A 22962-nucleotide genomic window follows, 5' to 3' on the forward strand; every position below is an offset into this window, starting at 1 on the left:
ACATGACTTGCCAATTTTTAAACTCAATACTCCAGCCAATGAAGGCAAGCATGCCGTATGCCTTCTTGACTACCTTCTCCACCTGCATTGCCACCTGTGTACCTGTACACCCAGATCCCTTTGCCTATCTATACTCTTAAGGGTTCTGCCATTTACTGTATATTTCCTATCTGTATTAGACCTTCCAAAATGCATTACCTCACATTTGTCCGGATTAAACTCCATCTGCCATCTCTCCGCCCAAATCTCCAACCGATCTATATCCTGCTGTATCCTCTGGTGGTCTTCATCACTATCCGCAAATCCACCAACCTTTGTGTCGTCCGCAAACTTACTAATCAATCCAGTTACATTTTCCTCCAAATCATTTATATATATTACAAACAGCAACGGTTCCAGCACTGATCCGAGGAACATCACTTGTCACAGCCCTCTATTCAGAAACGCACCCTTCCACTGCTACCCTCTGTCTACTTTGACCGAGCCAGTTTTGTATCCACCTTGCCAGCTCACCTCTGATCCCATGCGACTTCACCTTCTGCACCAGTCTGCCATGAGGGGCCTTGTCAAAGGCCTTACTGAAGTCCATGTAGACAACATCCACTGCCCTACCATTATCAATCATCTCCGTCACTTCCTCGAAAAACTCGATCAAGTTCGTGAGACACGACCTCCCCTTCACAAAACCATGTTGCCTCTCACTAATACGTCCACTTATTTCCAAGTGAAAATAAAGCCTGTCTCGAAGAATCCTCTTAATAATTTCCCTACCAATGATATAAGGCTCAGCGGCCTGTAATTACCTGGATTATTCTTGCTACCCTTCTTAAACAAAGGAACAACATTGGCTATTCGCCAATCCTCTGGGATCTCCCCTGTAGCCAGTGAGGACACAAAGATTTCACTCAAGGCCCCAGCAATTTCCTCCCTTGCCTCTCTCAGTATTCTGGGGTATATCCCATCAGGCCCTGGGGACTTGTCTGCCTTAATGTTTCTCAAGAACCCCAATACCTCCTCCTTTTTGATCTCAACATGATTCAAACTATCTACCCATCCTTTCCCAGACTCATCATCCACCAAGTCCTTCTCTTTGGTGAATACTGATGCAAAGTACTCATAGAATCATAGAATCATACCATTTAATACCTCGCCCATTTCCTCTGGCTCCACGCATAGATTCCCTCCCTTGTCCTTGAGTGGGCCAATCCTCTCCCTGGCTACCCTTTTGCTCTTTACATATGCATAAAAAGCCTTGGGATTTTCCTTAATCCTGCTGGCCAATGCTTTTTCATGACCCCTTTTAGCCCTTCTTACTCCTTGCTTAAGTTTCTTTCTACTTTCCTTGTATTCCACACTTGCTTTGTGTGTTCCCAGCCTCCTAGCTTTGACAAATGCTTCCTTTTTCTCTTTGTCTAGGCTCCCAATATCTCTCGTTACCCAAGGTTCCCAAAACTTGCCATACTTATCCTTCATCCTTACAGGAATGTGCCGGTCCTGAATCCCTATCAACTTACACTTGAAAGCCTCCCACATGCCAGATGTTGATTTGCCCTCAAACATCTGCCCCCAATCTACATTCTTCAGTTCCTGCCTAATATTGTTGTAATTAGCCTTCCCCCAATTTAGCACCTTAACTTGAGGTTAACTTAATGCTTTTAATTAGTCTAATTTTGGTAATAATAACTGGGTTCAGAGACCCTGGGTCTCGATAAAAAATAAGTAAGGAACAGCAATTATGCCCAGGATGGTTCGAGTCCCCTTTCACACCAGAATTTTGAAAATTTGAAATCTTCCTCAGCACTTGTCTAAAGAAATCATAATGGCTGCTGTAATTGACCTCAGCATTTCTGGACTGATGGGGGTGGGTTTAAAAAAAACAGCCAGGGGTTTCAAGCATGTCAGGTGACAAAGAATAGGACTTGAGCTTTGGCTGTGTGGTTCCATGGCAGAATTGCTCACCAAACCTAGCTGCCTATGTGCAAAGATGAACAATACAAGTGATGTAGGCAGTTGGCTCCAATGGAATTGAACACGAGACATGAGTCAAGGGCTTTAGATAAAGATGGCAGGAAACTAAAGGGGGAAAAAAAGGCTACTAGCTTAATTGCTTACTTACCAATCCCGACGGCTGGAACATAATTCCAGCCCGAAAACACACAAGATTCCACATGTATTCACACAAACAAACTGTAACATTCAAAGAAAAAGAATGGCATCTTACTTGCTGGCCTTGATGATGATACATCTGATGTGGTGATTCAGTACATGACATTCCCTTGTATGGTGGTGTAAGCGGGTAAGTCTGTCCATTTACCAGTCCCAGTGTCCTTAAAGGGGGCACATGCTGCAACTGGTCACTATTCACGTCAGATCCCGCACTGTGCACGTCACCATTTATCTGTTTCTGCTGTCGTCTTAGCGATTCATCGCTACTTTTGTTCAAAGTTTCCGCGGCTTCTTTTCCAAAGCGGTTTGATTTGCTTCGTCTCCGGTCTTTCTTTTCCCTATCATCCCACCTCAGATTAAATTCTTCATCACTGTCAGCATCTTCGGCAGGGAAGTGTTTCAGCATCGATTTGTTAAAACACCGGTCGAGGGCTTCAGCCATCTTTGTGTATTCTATCACAGTGAAAATTCAGTGATGAATAGCGAGGATACACACCCAAAAACACACTCATCAACAAGGTTCACAATGAATTGATGCAAAGCAAAAATATACCATGGATCAGAAATAACTGGGACAACTTAGTGGTAAGTGTATGAGCTCAATATAAAATATATCGTATGTATTTGGCCAATTATCAACATCGAGACATGTTACATTGTTTGTAATTTCAAACATGGGTTTTAATAAGAATATAAGAACTAGAAATAGGAGTAGACCTATTGGCCCCTCAAGCCTGCTCTGCCATTCAATAAGATCATAGCTGATCTTTTCGTGGACTCAGCTCCACTTACCCGCCCGCTCACCATAACCCTTAATTCCTTATAGAGTCTTAGAGGTTTACAGTGTGAAAACGGGCCCTTCGGCCCAACTTGTCCATGTCGCCCAGTTTTTAACCACTAAGCTAGTCCCAATTGCCCACATTTGGCCCATATCCCTCTATACCCATCTTACCCATGTAACTGTCTAAATGCTCTTTAAAAGACAAAATTGTACCCGCCTCTACTACTGCCTCTGGCAGCTTGTTCCAGACACTCACCACCCTCTGTGTGAAAAAATTGCCCCTCTGGACCCTTTTGTATCGCTCCCCTCTCACCTTAAACCTATGCCCTCTATTTTAGACTCGCATACCTTTGGGAAAAGATGTTGACTACCTACCTTATCTATACCCCTCATTATTTTATAGATCTCTATAAGATAACACCTAAGCCTTCTATGCTCCAGGGAAAAAATACCCAGTCTATCCAGCCTCTCCTTTACTGTTCAAAAATCTATCTATCTTTGCCTTAAAAACATTCAACGAGGTAGCCTCAACTGCTTCAATGCGCAGGGAATTCCACAGATTCACAACCCTTTGGGTGAAGAAGTTCCTCCTCAACTCAGTCCTAAATCTGCTCCCCCTAATTTTGAGGCTATGCCCCCTAGTTCTAGTTTCACCCGCCAATGGAAACAACCTCTCTGCTTCTATCTTATCTATTCTCTTCATAATTTTATATGTTTCTATGATCTCCCCCTTACTCTACCACATCTTCAAATTGTTACGATGGATCATGCATCCTAATTAAGTTTGACACCTTTTATAAAGAATACGACTGAATATAAAACAAAAGGTCACACAACACATCACTCACTGTATTTGCTTTATCACTAGTTTAACTAGCATGTCTTTTCCTTTTCAGTTTTATCACGTACATTTCATAAGGCAAGATTTCTCCTGGATTTGCAATGGTAAGCCTATTAACTTTATTGGCAAGTAAAACGGAGATCCAATGAACAAGAACAATTTATACTTCCTTCCTTAGCACAACAAATCTACCCTATAAGATTTAGACAATGTCGGTTATGAGTCAGTTCACTGTTTGTTTCTTTGACTCCTCCCAATCCTTTGCTTCAATATTTTGCCATTTTTTTAACCAAAGGAAAAGTGACCTATCAGAAGGAAAGGAATTTCTGAACACGTCCAAGAGGAATGAAAGAAAAACAAAATTATGAGTCTTTTAATGTTCTTTAATTCTACAAGTGACATAAATATTACTTTCTAGTCAATAACTTGGGTTGTTGCATGGGCATTCAAGACTTGGTGCAACCTTCAGGTGAAGCAGGTTAGATTACAGGGTCAGCTAGTCAGGACATTATCGTAGAATCATAGAATCCCACAGTGTAGAAAGGGGCCATTTGGCCCATCGAGCCTGTACCGACAACAATCCCACCCAGGCCCTATCCCCAAAACCCCATATATTTACCCTGCTAATCTCCCTGAAACCCAGGGCCAATTTAGAATGGCCAATCCACCTAACCTGCACATCTTTGGACTGTGGGAGGAAACTGGAGCACCCGGAGAAAGCCCACGCAGTCACAGGGATAACATGCAAACTCCACACAGTCAGTCACCCGAGGCCGGAATTGAACCGGGGTCCCTAACACTGTGAGGCACTGGTGCTAACCACTGTTGGTATCCCCTTCTAAAGTAAACATGGGTTTTATAATATTATTGAGAATTAAACACCAAAACTTAACAGCAGGTTGGGAAGCAGAGAACTCAAGTTCTTTGGAGCATATAGAGGTTACTTTACAATACAGGCTAAGTTGCTGGAGGTGAAAAATTAAGATGGTACAGCGCCACTCTTCATAGAAAGAAATCATAGAAACCCTACAGTGCAGAAAGAGGCCATTTGGCCCATCGAGTCTGCACCGACCACAATCCCACCCAGCCCTACCCCCATACCCCTACATATTAACCCGCTAATCCCTCGAACCTACACATCTCAGTACACTAAGGGGCAATTTTAGCATGGCCAATCAACCTAACCCACAGATCTTTGGACTGTGGGAGGAAACCGGAGCACCCGGAGGAAGCCCACGCAGGCGTGAGGAGAATGTGCAAACTCCACACAGACATTGATCCAAGCCGGGAATTGAACCCAGGTCCCTGGAGCTGTGAAGCAACAGTGCTAACCACTGTGCTACCGTGCCGCCCAAGGAGGCTGTAATTATATTGATAATTGCTATGTGGTTAGTTTACATAGGCAGCTTTCTGTATAGATGCACACAATGCAATCTATATTGAGAAACAGTTCATAGGAACAGGAATAGGCCATTCAGCCCATCGAGCCTGATCTGCCATTCAATGAGACCATGGCTGATCTGTGGCCTAACTCCATATACCTGCCCTTGGCCCATATCCCTTAATAACTTTGCTTAACAAAAATGTATCTATCTCAGATACAAAGAAGGTAAGATTTGTCGGCAGGATGTGCTTTGTTAAAATTAAAGACACTGGTTTCTATCGCTAACACCGACAGTGGTGATAAACCAAGAATGAACCACCAACAACTTAGTGATGAGAACCCAGTAGATCCAATTGAGTACTTCAACGTGGACAGATAGTTGGTTAGCTGCTTAGACTCAAAAGACAATTATGGCCAAATGATAAAGAATTTCAACATCTTGAAAATGAACTGGACATATTAGAAAAAGCAAACTGGAGGGACATGTTCAAGTGATAAAGGACTGCTTCTTACACATGGACAGCACAGGATTTAGGCGATGCTTGTATTTATTATTTAACAACACTAAGAAATTAACAATGGAAAGACTTTGAGGGATGTTAAAGTGAGTAGTAGAACAAGTTAAAAATGACAACAATGCTTATAGGGATGTTTAAAGGAAATATACCCCAGTGAAAAAAGGAGAAATAAAAACAGGAAGATATGTATCACAATAAGGAGGTCAAAAACAACTTAAATAGTAAACTGAATCCTTTGAAAATGTATGAAAAATTGAAATGTACTGCAAAATGCCTGGAGCTATATAAATCAGAGAACAACTGATAGGGCGGCAGGGTGGTTAGCACTGCTGCGTCACAGCAACAGGGACCTCAGTGTACCCAAACAGGTGCCGGAGTGTGGCGACTAGGGGATTTTCACAGTAACTTCATTGCAGTGTTAATGTAAGCCTCCTTGTGACAATAAATAAACATTGAACAAAAACATAAAGGTTTTAGAGAACAAAAGGAAAGTCAATAGTGGATAGCAAGAAGAGAACCCAGAGAGAGGTTCCCTAACCAAGGCACCTAACCAGCAAGTCTTTTGGACTGAAGGAGGAAAACGGAGCACCTGGAGGAAACCTACACTGACACGGGGAGACTGTGCAGACTCTGCACAGACAGTGATCGATGGAAGTATTTGAAATTTGTAGATCTGCGTGACCTTTCAGGAATATGATGGTAATTTGTTGCATAGGGGGAAAGTGACCAACAGATACATTAAACATTTCTTAGTGTCAGTCCTAATAAAAACAAGATAAATTCCATTCAAATTGGTTTACAAAACGCTCTAAACTCTAGAATCTTTAAGTGACTGAGGAAGCAGATAAGGCTCTGTTGATACTTAGGGAATCCATAAATACCAGTGGCTGGGGACTAATAAGTTACTGTCTAATGTCATTCTAATTCAAAATAGGCACAGGATCGAGGAATTAGATATCTGTTAGCCTAAACTGGGTACTGCAAAATATTTGCTGTCATTATTCATTAATAACTTGAAGGTTATAGAAAAGAATCATGGTTTCAGTGACAATTCATCATGACCCACAAGTCAACAATATAAACTTTTGAGAAATGACTAATTTCATGATTGAGCATTATTGCATGGAGATAATTTATCTGAAGGTTCAAAGGCATCTGGTAAAACTTAATATGCAGACCTTTAAAAGAAAATTGTACTGCACAGAATCAAAAGAAAATTAACTCTTTGGATTAGTTGGCATAAGAATGCAGCCGTTTTTTATAAATGTTTTGGCTTCCCTGCTGTTAATGCTAATTGTAAATAATATGCAACTTCTGTGATTAGAAAATCTCTTGGCAATAGAGAACTTGAATATTGCTGTAAAGAGCAACATGCTACTGAAATTCTTTGTCGTGCACTCATCAGAACAACCAGTGAATGCCAAATGTCAAATAATCACAACAATTTGTGCCACACGAGAAAAAGATGCTGGTTGAAATTGACAAATCAATCCTGATCGGTAAAGGCTTTGTCGTAGAGAAAGCAACAGGGAGTTCCCCAAACTTCTGATTAATTTGAAAGAGGCAAAAGATTTGAACATCTTCATTTTGTTTAGAGAATGGGTCCTTGCATAGAAGGCATAAACGAGCCATGTTACGGCTGATCATCAGTCTTGTGGTACAAATTGTTGCGATCATTTGAAATTTGGCATTCTTCCATTTGTCCTGACAAGTGCAAGATAAAAAGCTTTGGCAACATGACTCTTTTTAGTAATATTCAAGTATTATAAAATCTGCTTACACAAAGCTATATGGCTGTTTATAGCTACAAGCAAGAATACTCAGTATATTTAACAGCTTGGCTAAGAAACACAGATGCATGTTAACACAGATGAATATAAGTCAATGCATATTAGAACATGAAACATATGCACATGTTGATTGGCTTTAGACTAAATGAACAAAAATGGAAAAGGATTTGGAGTACAATTGCTAATTTGCTGAATAAATTCAGTCAACAAGATCAGTCAATTACTGAGGTATATATCAAGGGTATTTGAAACCAAGCTGCAACAGTTGTAATGTAAGGTCATATTTGAGTACTGCATCCTGTTTTGGGTACCCTACCATCAAAGAATATTGATGCATTGAGCAGGGTTCAGACAAAAGCAATAAGGATTCTAAATTTTGGCAGAGAAACTCACAAAATTGGACTTGCCTTCTTTGGAGAAGAGAAGGTTGGGGAGAAAACATGATCTAGTTCTTTAGAGCGCTGAAAAGCCCGGATATTTCAGACATAAGCTAGCAATTTAAATATTCACTGCACAGCTAGAGGACTTGAACACAACATGAAATCTCAGACAAGACATGGCCTCCAAGGAAATTTTTTCATTTAGTATCACCAACACAATAGTTCACCTGTAGAACAGATCTGTAGCAAAGTCAATTAACACTTTCCAATTAAGTCCTCAAAAAGGAGCGAGACCAACATTTATTTAAGAATGGGGTTTAAGATAAAATACTTAACAAATATTCTCAGTCAAGGTTTCCCATTTGGGTTCTACAGAACCCTGGGGTTCCATTCGATACATCCAGGGCTTCTGTGGTAGGCTAGGCTGATAAAATTTGGAAACTGCCATGGAACTGCTTATCCAATCAGAGATTGGTTTCTCCCTGCATAGACTAACTAGTGGACCAATCAGCAGCCAATGAGCAACCAAGACAGTGAGAAGCCAGGCTCTGATTGGGCAAGCTGACAACAGTGGGAAAGTAAGTCCTCGAAGAACCAGGCCAGGGCGAGAGCAAGGGAGAGTGTGGATGGTGGAGCAAGGTAGGCAATGGCTATGGGGTGAGGGAGATAGAGTGCACAAGCGTATGTGTGTGTGTGCAAAAGAGAGGTAAAGGTGAGAGTGGAAGTGAGTGAGCAGAAGAGAGACAGACGAGTGTGTGAGAGAGAGAGGTGGAGTGTGAGAGAGGTGTGTGTGTGCACGTGAGAGAGGCAAGAGAGTGAGAGTGAGTGGGAGAGATAGAGAGAGTACGCATGTGTGTGTGTGTCTGAGAAAGAAGAGTGTGTGTGTGAGAGAGAAAGGTGAGAGCACGTGTGTATGAGAGGGAGAGAGAGAATTGAGTATGTATGAGTATAAGATAACAGGGCAAGACTTAAGTACTCCCCCTTGAATAAAATAACTAACTATAATAAATGTATATGAAAATACTTCATAAATTTGTTTTTTTATGGTTGTACCTATTGTGCAAAAACAATCTTTTTTGTGGTTTAATTATTCAACATTTTAAGAATGTTTCTCAGTTTTCTTGGGAGGTCAAATGGGTTCCATTGGGAAGCCTTGCACTAAATCACCTTCAGAACTCTTTCCCCTGCCCGCCTCAAATACGCTGCTCTTAGTTTCTTCATTTAGCTGTATTTGTATTAGAAGCAGCATAGTCCAGTTTGTAAACTGACTCGCATCCCAGTTTGCTGAAGAACTGAGGAGGTGATTATAAAAGCAAGAACCATATTTTTTTCCAAAAATCCTAGACAGAATTGTGTCAAAGGAATAAAAAAGGGAAAAACATAAACCAGAAATTGCAAGCCAGTTAGTCTTGCCTCAGGTTCGAGCCAAATAGGATAGTACTCAGAGAGGTGGCATATACTATTCAAAGAAATGGGGAGAACACAGTGAAAGGAACTACCTCCTAAATGATCAGATTCTCAACGCGAGTAGAGGAATTAAGAGAGATCTAGGAGTATGGATACAAAGACCTTTAAAGATGGCAGTGTAGGTTGATAAGGCTACCCGGGAGACTGTAAATGTAGACTTTATAGCACAGAAGGCCATTTATAATCTTTTATACCATATACCATTCTAGTGAAACTTAATTGTATATTTCTCATTTAATTTCCATAAAGGAATACTCAAACATTGCACACAACACTCTCTAACTGTGGCTTAGGTGTTAAGACTTGACTTTATAGTACCATTTACTTCCGAATCAAAAGGTCACAAGCTCAAGTTCCCCTTCACGGATTTCATCACATGATCTCAGTTGACACTTCAGTACATAACTGGGAGGTTTCATCTTTAGACAAGAGGTTAAATCGAAGTCCTGTTCACTGGATGCAAGAGGTCCTATACAGTTGTCTACAGTAGTGACTGCACTTCAAGAATAAGTAATTGGCCATGAGGCACTTTGGGATGTAAGGAGGGTGTGAAAGGCACCGTGTAAATGTTGGACTTTTCCTTTATCTTCCCTTTAACCAGATCTATAATGTCAAATAAAAAAAGCCCAATAACATTAACATGCCATCTTCTCTCTTGTTCTTGGTTCCAAGATAGTGCCTCATTTCATAATCTCGGTTTGATTTCTTCCCCCACCATCTTTATCCCTTTTTTTTGGCTAAATTCATCTTAACTTGTATATTCTTCCTCATCAATTTTGACTTTTTTGATGATAGCTTTTCTTTTTCGTGACCTGCGTCTTTCTTAGTTTAAATGCCTGCATTTCCCTTTTCATTTCTTCTGCCAGTTTAGCTTCTTTCCTGTTCAAGAGGGGCCATCTTCACAGAACAGCTCCCACTTTCTCCAGAACTGATACCCATGCCACATAAAACAGAAAACCTCTTCTTGACACCAGACCAGCGGCTGTATGTTCAGCTTCCTTGTCTCCTTATCCTTCCTTGTTCTGGCATGTGACTAGGGGATTAATACAAAGATTACCACCTTTGAAGTGGTGCTATAAATCCAGTTTCTAATCTTCTACAGACATTCTCCAGGAATTCGGGCCTTTCTTTCAATATACGTGATAAGAAATCTCACAACACCAGGTTAAAGTCCAACAGGTTTATTTGGAATCACGAGCTTTCGGAGCGCTGCTCTTTCACTCAACTGATGAAGAACCAGCGCTCCAAAAGTTCGTGATTCTGAATAAACCTGTTGGACTTTAACCTGGTGCTGTGAAACGTCTTACTCTGCCCACCCCTGTCCAACACCGGCATTTCCACATCATGATTTCCATATACATAACATTGAGCCTCCACTCTGAAAAGCAGGCCACAGTGATAGATAAGACCTGTTTGGTGCAGAAGCCTGGCATTATTGCAAAAGGAGACAAGGCCTTTAGTGTGGCATCATCTGCCAGATTTCCTCCAGCTCATGAACTCTAAATGAACTAGATGCCAATTCATTGGGGTAGGTAAGTGGGCACCACAGTAGTATTCCTGATCAGGTCACATCCTGGGTCATGTCAGAAATTGAGCCGATGTAAAAGGGGACCACTTTCTCAGTTAAACTCAACAAAACCTGTCCTATTAGTCCGTTTATGATCAAACGGTCAAATGGGGCAAGGACAAAGAGTAGAGCCATTTGATCATTCTTCACCATGTCATTATATAGCAAGTAGCTGTTAATCTATAGGGTATATCGATTGAGATCCAAGGGATAAAGGGGAAATGTGATAACTCATTTCCTGTGCCACACTGTATGTACTGTCTCCTCTTGGGACATTATGCAGAGTTCTTGGGTGAATTCAGTTCTTAATATTCACTTGCTCTATTAAAAATATTTCTCAAACAATATTGATAAAGAGGGAAAAGCATACTCACCATTTCCTTCACCGTTATATTCCAGACAATCTTCAAACATAACCTTCATGTCAGCAACAAATTCTTCTTTCACACTATATTGTTTTTCATTAAGTTTTCTTTCAATGGTGGATAGATCCATAGGTGTCTGAAAATGTTAAAAACACACTTTAAAGGAGGTCATTGAGAAAAGCCATTTAAAAATACTTTATGCTAAAAACCTGAGAGTTCAAGAGGTTTCTCAAAGACAGAAGGCAAATAAATGACCTGGTGCTTTGCTTGGTTAATCTCACAGGTGGTTTGAGTTACATCTTTCTCTATTGATGTTGTAGGTATCAGTAATCCGCTGCAGCTTCACCATCAGAATTTAGTTAAGTGAAATGAGCTTGAGCAATTGTAATCTATTCCTTAGTGGGAATGGACAGAGCACAAAACTGTTCCCATGTTTCTGTAGTCGAGTGGTTATCACGTTCGCCCCACATGCGAAAAGTCCCCAGTTCGAAACCGGGCAGAAAAGTTCCTTAAACCTTCGCTTCTCGGCCTTTTGGCTAAGATCAAGTGTAGTATCGACATGCTGCACTTGGTTGAAGTCATTAGGTTACATTTTAGCTTCATCTGAAGCAATTTTTAAAAGCAGCATCTTGGCCTTTTGGCTGAGATGCAAATGAGATCAAGCCTTGGAGGAGGTGCAATGCCTACTCCAATCAGCTTGGATCATGTAGATCAAGCCCAAGACAGGAGGCGAGAGCCCTGTCTTGTCAGCTTGGATCGGGAATGTCTCAACTTGTTGAGACTCTGAATTGGACTTGATTTGATTGAATTGGATTAAATAAAAATTTTTAAAAACTGTTCCCAATTCAACATTAACTGGTGATCTTAATCATCACTGGTGTAGAAAAGAAATGTCTCAGTGCTGCTAGATAGACCTCTGGAGGTATACTGCAGTGTAATTGGGACTTGAATTTGCATCTAACTGTTCCATACAGGTCTGGGATGTGTGCTCAATGCGAGCATGGGGTGGTTGAAATGGAAGTGTTTAGTTCATTAGCACCAATGTTGATGAGCACAAAATATTGCCATTTTAGATAAAAGTCAGGTTCCACTTTGCTATCACTGATCAGATTTGCTTCACAAGAATTAACTCTGTTTATTAGTGGAGGTGTCAAGTCCATGCGGGACTTGCTCCAAAATGGCCAGTACTCAATGCACAAAACTAGTTCATATTACTAATGCACAATATTAATTTAAGTCTTTTAAGAGACTTCTGGATGAGTACATGGGATTTAATGGGATTGAGGGCTATAGATAGGCCTAGAGGTGGGGATGTGATCGGCGCAACTTGTGGGCCGAAGGGCCTGTTTGTGCTGTGGCTTTCTATGTTCTATGTTCTATATTGCCAGAGTAACTCTAGATCTAATCACTTTACATCTAGAAGTCACACAACATCAGGTTAAAGTCCAACCGGTTTATTTGGAATCATGAGCTTTCGGAGCACTGCTCCTTCCTCAGATGAGTGAGACTCAGACTCCTCTGAGAAGGAGCAGTGCTCTGAAAGCTCGTGATTCCAAATAAACCTGTTGGACTTTAACCTGATATTGTGAGACTTCTTACCGTGCCCACCCCAGTCCAACGCCGGCATCTCCACATCATCACTTTAGATCTGCACTTGGAAATGGGCAATCCAAAGAAGATCCGAATTTCTATGCCACAATTCAATGCACATCCTAAATAGATGGAACCAGTTCAAATTCTCATCTCCCATTACTTACCACCAAGCAAACAAGGATAACAAGGAATATAACAGTTGATATTAATTCAAACCATGTGGATATAAAGTGCCAGTGAGGGTAAGAGTAGGATGCTCGGGCGGATGAACACGTGGCTGAGGAACTGGTGTAAGGGGCAGGGTTTCAGATTTCTAGATCATTGGGACCTCTTCTGGGGCAGGTGGGACCTGTACAAGAGAGACGGGTTACACCTGAACTACAAGGGGACCAATATACTTGCAGGGAGGTTTGCTAGTGTTATTGGGGAGGGTTTAAACTAGATTTGCAGGGGGATGGGAACCAGAGTGCCAGAGCAGATAGTGGAGCGGGGGTGAAAATAAATGATGTTAATAGTTCATGCAAAATCACAAATAGAAGGGTTGTGTGTGGTGGTAATCATCTTCTGAGGTGTGTCTATTTCAATGCCAGGAGTATTGTGGGGAAGGCAGACGAGCTGAGGGCGTGGATTGACACATGGAATTATGACATTATAGCCATTAGTGGAACTTGGCTACAGGAGGGGCAGGACTGGCAGCTCAATGTTCCAGGGTTCCAATGTTTCAGGCGGGATAGAGGTAGAGGGATGAAGGGTGGGGGTGGGGGGGTGGCATTGCCATATGGGTGGAGCTGAGAAACAGGAAAGGTATGAGCACATTAATGGGGGTGTATTATAGACCACCCAATAGTCAGCGAGAATTGGAGGAACAAATCTGCAGAGAGATAGCAGACAACTGCAGGCAACATAAAGTTGTGATAGTAGGGGATTTTAATTTTCCACATATAGATTGGGACTCCCATACTGTTAAAGGTCTAGACGGGTTAGAGTTTGTAAAATGTGTTCAGGAAAATTTTCTAAATCAATTGTGTGTTTAGTTTTAAGATGTCTGAGGTGTCAAAAACCAACCCTGTTGTATTTTCTTTCAGCTCACATTGCTGTGGTGAAATCCCGGGACATGCACTGGTCCCTCTTAGCTCAGCGGGATCAGAGAGACGTCAGCCTGAGCTCGCTGCGGATGCTGATTGTAGCAGACGGTGCCAATCCATGTGAGTATGCAGTGGACCCGGTCATCACCGACAATATCATCACGGGTTACACCTGAACTACAAGGGGACCAATATACTTGCAGGGAGGTTTGCTAGTGTTATTGGGGAGGGTTTAAACTAGATTTGCAGGGGGATGGGAACCAGAGTGCCAGAGCAGATAGTGGAGCGGGGGTGAAAATAAATGATGTTAATAGTTCATGCAAAATCACAAATAGAAGGGTTGTGTGTGGTGGTAATCATCTTCTGAGGTGTGTCTATTTCAATGCCAGGAGTATTGTGAGGAAGGCAGATGAGCTGAGGTACCAACTAGAGAGGATGCAATATTAGATCTCCTATTAGGAAATGAGTTGGGACAAATGACGGAAGTGTGTGTAGGGGAACACTTTGGTTCCAGTGATCATAAAGCCATTAGTTTCAACTTGATCATGGATAAAGATAGATCTGGTCCTCGGGTTGAGGTTCTAAACTGGAAAAAGGCCAAATTTGAAGAAATGAGAAAGGATCTAAAAAGCATGGATTGGGACAGGCTGTCCTCTGGCAAGGATGTGATTGGTAAGTGGGAGACCTTCAAAGGAGAAATTTTGAGAGTGCAGAGTTTGTATGTTCCTGTCAGGATTAAAGGCAAAGTGAATAAGAATAAGGAACCTTGGTTCTCGAGGGATATTGGAACTCTGATAAAGAAGAAGAGAGAGATGTATGTCATGTATCGGCAACAGGGAGCAAATAAGATGCTTGAGGAGTATAAAAAGTGCAAGAAACTACTTAAGAAAGAAATCAGGAGGGCTAAAAGAAGACATGAGGTTGCTTTGGCAGACAAGGTGAAGGATAATCCTAAGAGCTTCTACAGGTATATTAAGAGCAAAAGGATAGGAAAGGATAAAATTGGTCCTCTTGAAGATCAGAGTGGTCGGCTATGTTTGGAACCAAAAAAAATGGGGGAGATATTAAATGGGTTTTTTGCATCCATATTTACTCAGGAAACTGGCATGGAGTCTATGGAAATAAGGCAAATAAGTAGGGAGGTCATGGAACCTATACAGATTAAAGGGGAGGAGGTGCTTGCTGTCTTGAGGCAAATCAGAGTAGATAAATCCCCAGGACTGGACAGGGTATTCCCTCTGATCTTGAAGGAGACTAGTGTTGAAATTGCAGGGGCCCTGGCAGATATATTTAAAATGTCGATATCCACGGGTGAGGTGCCGGATGATTGGAGGATAGCTCATGTTGTTCCGTTGTTTAAAAAAGGCTCAAAAAGTAATGTGGGAAATTATAGGCCGGTAAGTTTGACGTCAGTAGTCGGTAAATTATTGGAAGGAGTACTAAGAGATAGGATCTACAAATATTTGGATAGACAGGGACTTATTAGGGAGAGTCAACATGGCTTTGTGCGTGATAGGTCATGTTTAACCAATCTATTAGAGTTTTTCGAGGAGGTTACCAGGAAAGTGGATGAAGGGAAGGCAGTGGATGTTGTCTACATGGACATCAGTAAGGCCTTTGACAAGGTCCCGCATGGAAGGTTAGTTAGGAAGGTTCAGTCGCTAGGTATACATGGAGAGGTAGTAAATTGGATTAGACATTGGCTCAATAGGAGAAGCCAGAGAGTGGTAGTGGAGGATTGCTTTCTGAGTGGAGGCCTGTGACTAGTGGTGTGCCACAGGGATCAGTGCTGGATCCATTGTTGTTTGTCATCTATATCAATGATTTGGATGATAATGTGGTAAATTGGATCAGCAAATTTGCTGATGATACAAAGATTGGAGGTGTAGTGGACAGTGAGGAAGGTTTTCAAAGCTTGCAGAGGGATTTGGGCCAGCTAGAAGAATGGGTTGAAAAATGGCAGATGGAGTTTAATGCAGACAAGTGTGAGGTATTGCACTTTGGAAGGACAAACCAAGGTAGAACATACAAGGTAAATGGTAGGACACTGAAGAGTGCAGTAGAACAGAGGGATCTGGGAATACAGATACATAATTCCCTAAAAGTGGCGTCACAGGTAGATAGGGTCGTAAAGTGTGCTTTTGGTACATTGGCCTTTATAAATCAAAGTATTGAGTATAAGAGTTGGAATGTTATGGTGAGGTTGTATAAGACATTGGTGAGGCCGAAGTTAGAGTATTGTGTGCAGTTTTGGTCACCTAATTACAGGAAGGATATTGATAAGGTTGAAAGAGTGCAGAGAAGGTTTATAAGGATGTTGCCGGGACTTGAGAAACTGAGTTACAGAGAAAGGTTGAATAGGTTAGGACTTTATTCCCTGGAGCGTAGAAGAATGAGGGGAGATTTGATAGAGGTGCATAAAATTATGATGGGTATAGATAGAGTGAATGCAAGCAGGCTTTTTCCACTGTGGCTAGGGGAGAAAAAAACTAGAGGACATGGGTTAAGGGTGTAGGGGGAAAAGTTTAAAGGGAATATTAGGGGGGGCTTCTTCACACAGAGAGTGGTGGGAGTGTGAAATGAGCTGCCAGATGAAGTGGTGATTGCGGGCTCACTTTTAACATTTAAGAAAAACTTGGGACAGGTACATGGATGAGAGGGGTGTGGAGGGATATGGTCCAAGTGCAGATCAGTGGGACTAGGCAGAAAAATGGTTCGGCACAGCCAAGAAGGGCCAAAAGGCCTGTTTCTGTGCTGTAATGTTCTATGCTTCTTCTATAAATGATCCCACCCTTCTTCTGAATCCTCAATTGGAAGTTTATTGCGCCTAATGAACTCCATGAAAACCTACCATCCCGTTTATGCAATCCGTGTAATTCTCTGTAAACCCACAAGTTTAAACAGTTGTACTTTTGCTGCTGTCAGTAATGTCTGGCTGAATTTTTTCTGTTTTTTTTAGAAAAGAGATCCATTTAAACTACATTTAACACAAAGTAATAAATGTCTAAATGGAATGTGACAAGTACAATTCTCTTACTTCAATTATCTCGTAGTAATTTGGGGCGTAAGATTCATCGACAGGTTCAAGAAAGGGCCAAGAATCCTTGTGGGCTTTCACAGCATCCAGGACTGATGGGAGGAAGAAAATAATGAATCCTAACATATGATGCAAATAACACTGATATTCATGAAAGGACATGAGTTGTTTAAAACAAACTTTTAAAATAAGTTATTCACTTACCTTTATACATAGCAATGTAATCTTCATCCAGTTCAAATCTACAACAGAAGATGAAAATAAAACAGATTTTCCATCTCACTGATTAATTTTTTCTAATAATGTTAAACTACTTTTGACCCAAAGATAACTTCCAAATTTGAAATACAGAATGGATCTCACAAGTGAGGAAGATTTTTGATTGATATGCATTAAAGATATCACAGCTTGGAATAAAAGCACACAACATTTCTTGACACAGAATCTATATTTCCAGTTTTGTGCAGGAGATATTGCTCCTTATTAACACTGCTGAAATAAGCAGTCTAGATATGCAGTGGTATAAACAACAGTAGTCTAGTGATGACAACCACAATCTTCGTCTGAAGTTTGTGAACTGGTGGTGGGCAGCGTTGTAACCTGTGATTCTGATGAATCTTCTTGTTAGTTAACAGACATACCAGATGACACAATGCATTTTGCAGATCTCCAATCACCAATTTCGTGATGGACAATGTGAGTGGGGAGAAATAGGAAGTAGAACACAGTTTGCACAATGAAAATATAGCGGGGATAGTTTGACCTTTAAAAGCGTAATGTTATTATGTTGTGGAGCTCGAACACAGCTTTGCTCAAACAGGGAAACTTACCAATTGAGTGCTTCTGGCTTGGAAGCTTACCTGCTGGGAGCACTTTGGGAAATTAGACATGTTCTGCCTATGATTTCCCATTAATTGAATTTTAACAGTGGGTTAGAATGTGCAACATGCTACCACAAGGTAGACTTTAGGTAAACAGCATAGCCAGTTAAGTACATGAGGTTGAAAGGAATAGAAGGATATCTTGATAGGGTTGGATGAAGTAAGTCGGGACGAGGCTCGTGTAAAATATAAACACCAGCATGGACCAGTTAGCTTAAATTCCATGTAATCAATAGAAGTGCACACACACACAGTTTCTCCTTGTACACCTGACGAGTGAGGCTTCACATCAGAAGCAAACAAATGTCAAATTTATTCGCAGCCCTTTTCTTCTCAAGTACCATTTCAAATTCCAATATTCTGGTGGACTTTATTGGCGTTTCAAAGTAGTGACCTAAATGCGCCTGTTTTGAGTGTTAATATTAAAACAAACATTATCTTGGGAGTGTCATTCGTCTTGGTCTACAACCGGAAAAGTAAAGGTAACTGAGGCTGAATCCTCACTGATGGGAAAGCATGGCTGCCATATGGCTTCCACGCTCATGAGCATAATGATTCCTTTAATTCAGTTTGAAACACTGTACAATTCTTCCTCTTATTTAATTATCAAACTCATAAATATCATCCAGATGGGGTTTCCCAGCTTGATTCCATTAACCATCAAGCAACTTGCTTCCACATTTATTGTGATTTATGTAAATTGTATTTTATCTTCTCTGTAGTTTTCAGGAAGAATCAGAAACTGAACAGAGGATAAACTGAACTTTCACTATACACCTGCCCAAGTAAATACGTACAAGTCTTTTGTCTTCTTATCTTTCTTTATAGGGAACAGTGGCTCCAAGTTCAGAAGTTCAGGAGGCAATTCTTTTCCCTGGGAAAGTAACCAGGCTCGCTCTTCTCTCATCTTCCTTCTTTTAGCACGACCTGAATAAAAACCAGAAGGTAAATATTTAGAAAAGCGTTCGAAAAGCTTAGGAATGCTCAAATTTTGCCTTAAAAGGTAGAAGTATGGACGGTGCGGTGGCGCAGTGGTTAGCACTGCTGCTTCACAGCGCCAGGGCCAGGGTTCAATTCTGGCCTCGGGTCACTGTCTGTGTGGTGTCTGCAAATTCTCCCCTTGTCTGCGTGGGTTCCCTCCGGGTGCTCCGGTTTCCTCCCACAGTCCAAAGATGTGCGGGTTAGGTTGATTGGCCACGCTAAATTGCCCCTAGTGTCAGGGGATCAGCAGAATACAGATATCCTTGTGTCACAAATAGGCTTACATTAACACTGTAATGAAGTTACCGTGAAAATCCTCTGGGGTAAATATGTGGGGTTACGGGAAAAGGGCCTGTGTTCGGTGCAGACTCGATGGGCCGAATGGCCTCCTTCTGCACTGTAGGGATTCTATGATTCTATGAAGTATCTTTGGCTTAAAGATTAATCAAATAACCCATTTACTAAGAAAATGTAATGAGGACATTGGAAGATGAATCTTAAAATCCTTCAAGAACAGAAAATAACTGTTGAAATTGCCAACTGGAGTTGCTGCACATTTCTCTTAACTCAGAGAAACAATACAGTTGAATCTTGCTCATTAAAAATACATCGCTCCTTTTCCTGACAGCATTTTATTCCAGGTCACTGAACATCAAAGAAAAAAATACATAACACATTTTTGTACTTAGTTGAAACAGCCTTGTTCCATACCAACAGCCCACGTATTCATCTTGCCAGACTCCAGTACCAAAGTGAACCTTTCGATTAGTGCTAGCATCCTGTCTGTGTATAGGGAGGTTTAGGATTCCAGACAGTGCCAGTGAGTAGAGCCAGAAACGAATGATCAGTTTACTTTCAGTGGCATATTCACATCAGGTGGGTGCGGATACCCACCTCACCATATGGTTATGACCACACAATTCCCTCCTGCCATGTCGAATTTACTGTCTTATCGACTGTTATAAAGGTTCTTACAGCCGGGGATTTGCTTTACAGCTGGTCAGTTTGTTAATCAGCCTACGAATCCTCCAGCTAATGCACAGTTATCGAAGGGAAGAGAGTGTGAAGATACAAAAGCATGGTGGCACAGTGGTTAGCACTGCTGTCTCATGACGCCAGGGATCCAGGTTTGATTCTGGTCTTGGGTGACTGTGTAGATTTGCACGTTCCCCCAGTGTCTGCGTGGGTTTCCTCCGGGTGCTCCGGTTTCCTCCCACACTCCAAAGATGTGCGGGTTAGGTTGATTGGCCATGTTAAATTGCCCTTTAGTGTCAGGGGGACTAGCAGGGTAAATAAGTGGGGTTACAGGGATAGGACCTGGTGGGATTGTGGTCAGTGCAGACTCAGTGGGCCAAATGGCCTCCTCTACACTGTAGGATTCTATGAAAAGCAACCATTTTCCAAGCTCAAGGCCAGTCACTTAGGGTCAACTTCTCCAAAACCTCTTTCAATCAAGCTGGGTAAATAGTTGATGTGTAACCAATTGACATCCCTGACTTTTAGGCAGCATTGTGTGTAATTACGGGTGGGAACCAGTTACACAGCTTGTCAGCTGCATTCCTGCTCCATAGGACAATTCACTGCTGCTGCTCTGGTACGACATATTCCAGACTTGTACCTTCTACAGCTTTGACTCTTTCCTCAAACTCCCTCCTTCTCTCCTCTTCCATGAGTTGCTCTTGTTCCTTCTTCTGCACGGCCAATAGTAGTTGGCGTTCTGCTTCCTCCTCTCTTCGTTTCTGTTCTTCTACCTTTGCAATGGCAGACATTTTTTCCTGGAAGGTGCATTAACATCACATTGGCTTTTATATCATAGCAACAGGGCACCATCATGCAAAATTTCACTATTATACTTACTCCCCCCATAACATTTTTTAGCTAAAATGTAGTGGAATAGAGTTGTGTTGTGGATAATTGGGAAATTGAGTCCTAATTGGACTCAGAATTTAGTTTGCTTAGTTCTATTCAACTTTCAGCTAAAAATCATTTGCCTGTTGAACAAACTAAAATATCAGAGCAATCAGGTGGAGTAATAGAACACTTTGCTTATTTTTCTTTGCATTGAAAAGCATTCTTTGATGTATTCAAGAGTGGTAGCCTAGTGGAGTTTTAACAATACAGCTGAGAATGAGTTTATTACCAAATATAAGCAATTTTATTAAGGGTGCCCAGTCTCCCACCTGTACATTATGCAATGTAAAATCGCTGAAAATAACTTTGAAATAAAGCATTCTGAATCACCGAAGAGCTTTACTGGCTGGCATGCACTAGTCAGTTTCTTGGTAAATTACAGAGATGGTGGGCATAATGAGGCTTTGGAGGCAGAAGTTTACCAAAACCCCTTTATTTACAAACTCTAACAGCAGTACACAGAGTGTTAGCAGTCTACTTCTGGGGAGTTAGAGGAACTGACACTCCCTGTTAAGTACAAGGCAAAGACTCCCTGATTGGCCCATCAATTGGATCCTTAATCAAGGAGTTCATACTCCAATAGGCCAACCTCAATGGCCTGATTGAAGTCATTACAGATAGGAAAATCTTTTCAAATGCTTGTTGAATGCCACTGTGTCTCGGAACACAAAGACAATTTGAAGAACCTCCTTGAGTCAGCCCAATTGGTGGAATCTTGTACTTTTGACCAGGAGGCACGGTTTGCTTTGCGAGCGCGGCCTGACCCAGGCATATCAAATCTTCAATCAGTGTCAAACACAAACGCCAGTGTCACATGGGCACAACTCATCTACCTTTTAAAATGTTCTGCCCCTTTGGGCAAGTCCATTCACCTCTCTTCCCCACCCCCAGCCCATTGTGCTGCCATTGCTCACACAAATGGGTAGACCCTATCCTACGCATTTAAAAAGGTTACAGCAGTTAGCTGAATTCTTAAGAGTTCTTTTGTCTTAGCCAGCGTACTGTCTTTTGCACGCAATCAGTGGAAAGCTATATTTCTAAGGGAAGCTATCTGGTTGAGATGGTTTCCTGGACTCACCGGTTAATTGCAGCAGAAATTCCCTCAGGCCTTTGAATTGCTAAGAATATGCAGACACCTATCAGACACTTAGAGGCTGTTGTCAAAGTCTGTTGTTTGTCATATGCAACTCGGGTATTGAAAGCTAAATCTACCAGAGTGGAGAGAAACCTGTAAATTGATTCACATTATTGCCTGCCTTGTGAGGAGGAATCCTCCCATCCCCTCGAGCAGTTGGTCCTCACCTCCCAAGATAAAAAAGGAATATATTTTATTCCGGATCCCAGGATGCTCAGCTCCCCATTTATAGGGGAGCTCTGTGAAGTTGACCAAAAATTTGGCTATGACTTCTAAGGGGAATGCAAAGATTTTACACTTATTAACACTGCCAGCACAGTAAAGTATCCTGGAAGCCAAATATGGTATTGCCTAAATTGTCCAATTGGTTAGAGTGAAGCATTCCACTTGGACAGAGGAATACTGTTGAGAATCCATACACAAGTCTTTGGCGTTCAACATGGTGGTCAATTTTCCAAGGTTAGTTCTGGAACGTTCTAACCCAAATGATACATGTATGTAGTGGTACAAGGAGATATGGGTCTCTTTATAGAAACTGCGCTTTTGATATGAACCCAAATGAATCTTTGGAGGGACCCAAATTATAACCCACACATCACAACGCAGCAATGTCCAATTTAGACCAAACGTTTTTAGGTGTATTTAACATTGATAAAATGACACATTTTCTTTAATAGCTTTCCTATCTGCAAAAACTGATACTGGTCGATGACTCCAGTTTGTGACAGTCACACAATGCAACCTTTCTCCGGTTCCTCTTTAAAAAGCCTCAATAATAAGTGGTTCACAAGTGATTGTGAAGAATAAAGTTCTTTCCCAAGCACCCCCCACCGTTGTTGATTCTTTGCTTGGACACAGTTCCACAGGTGTTAGTTACCCTTCAAAGCTTTTATTGATGTGTGACACTTGACGATTTTGGGGTTACTCCCCACCCCCCTTCCCACCCCAATGTCCAATCCCTCAATCACACACTGACTTCCTTTGATTGAGGAACTCCTCCCACCACCCTGGGGTGACAAGCTGCCCGGACAGGTTCACCTGGCAAGCACAACACATGGCGACAGACCTGCTGGCAGCTGG

General features: G+C 41.6%; 1 protein-coding gene and 1 non-coding gene across 2 annotated transcripts in view; one reads left to right on the forward strand and one right to left on the reverse strand.

The window, feature by feature from the left end:
• cecr2 (CECR2 histone acetyl-lysine reader) overlaps positions 1–22962 on the reverse strand; it is a 432956-nt gene that overhangs the window by 23367 nt on the left and 386627 nt on the right. Inside the window, exons 9-14 of the mRNA XM_078219960.1 lie at positions 20455–20611; positions 18653–18782; positions 17179–17216; positions 16975–17066; positions 11269–11395; positions 2222–2619 (exon numbers count right to left, since the gene is read on the reverse strand). Coding sequence (XP_078076086.1) covers positions 2222–2619; positions 11269–11395; positions 16975–17066; positions 17179–17216; positions 18653–18782; positions 20455–20611 — 942 coding nt within the window. The remainder of the gene's footprint in view (positions 1–2221; positions 2620–11268; positions 11396–16974; positions 17067–17178; positions 17217–18652; positions 18783–20454; positions 20612–22962) is intronic.
• LOC144499386 (U2 spliceosomal RNA) lies at positions 11776–11974 on the forward strand. Its single transcript, XR_013498847.1, has one exon. It is a non-coding gene; the product is annotated as a U2 spliceosomal RNA (small nuclear RNA).

The sequence above is a fragment of the Mustelus asterias genome, chromosome 9, assembly GCF_964213995.1.
Source record: "Mustelus asterias chromosome 9, sMusAst1.hap1.1, whole genome shotgun sequence".
Classification (NCBI taxonomy): domain Eukaryota; kingdom Metazoa; phylum Chordata; class Chondrichthyes; order Carcharhiniformes; family Triakidae; genus Mustelus; species Mustelus asterias.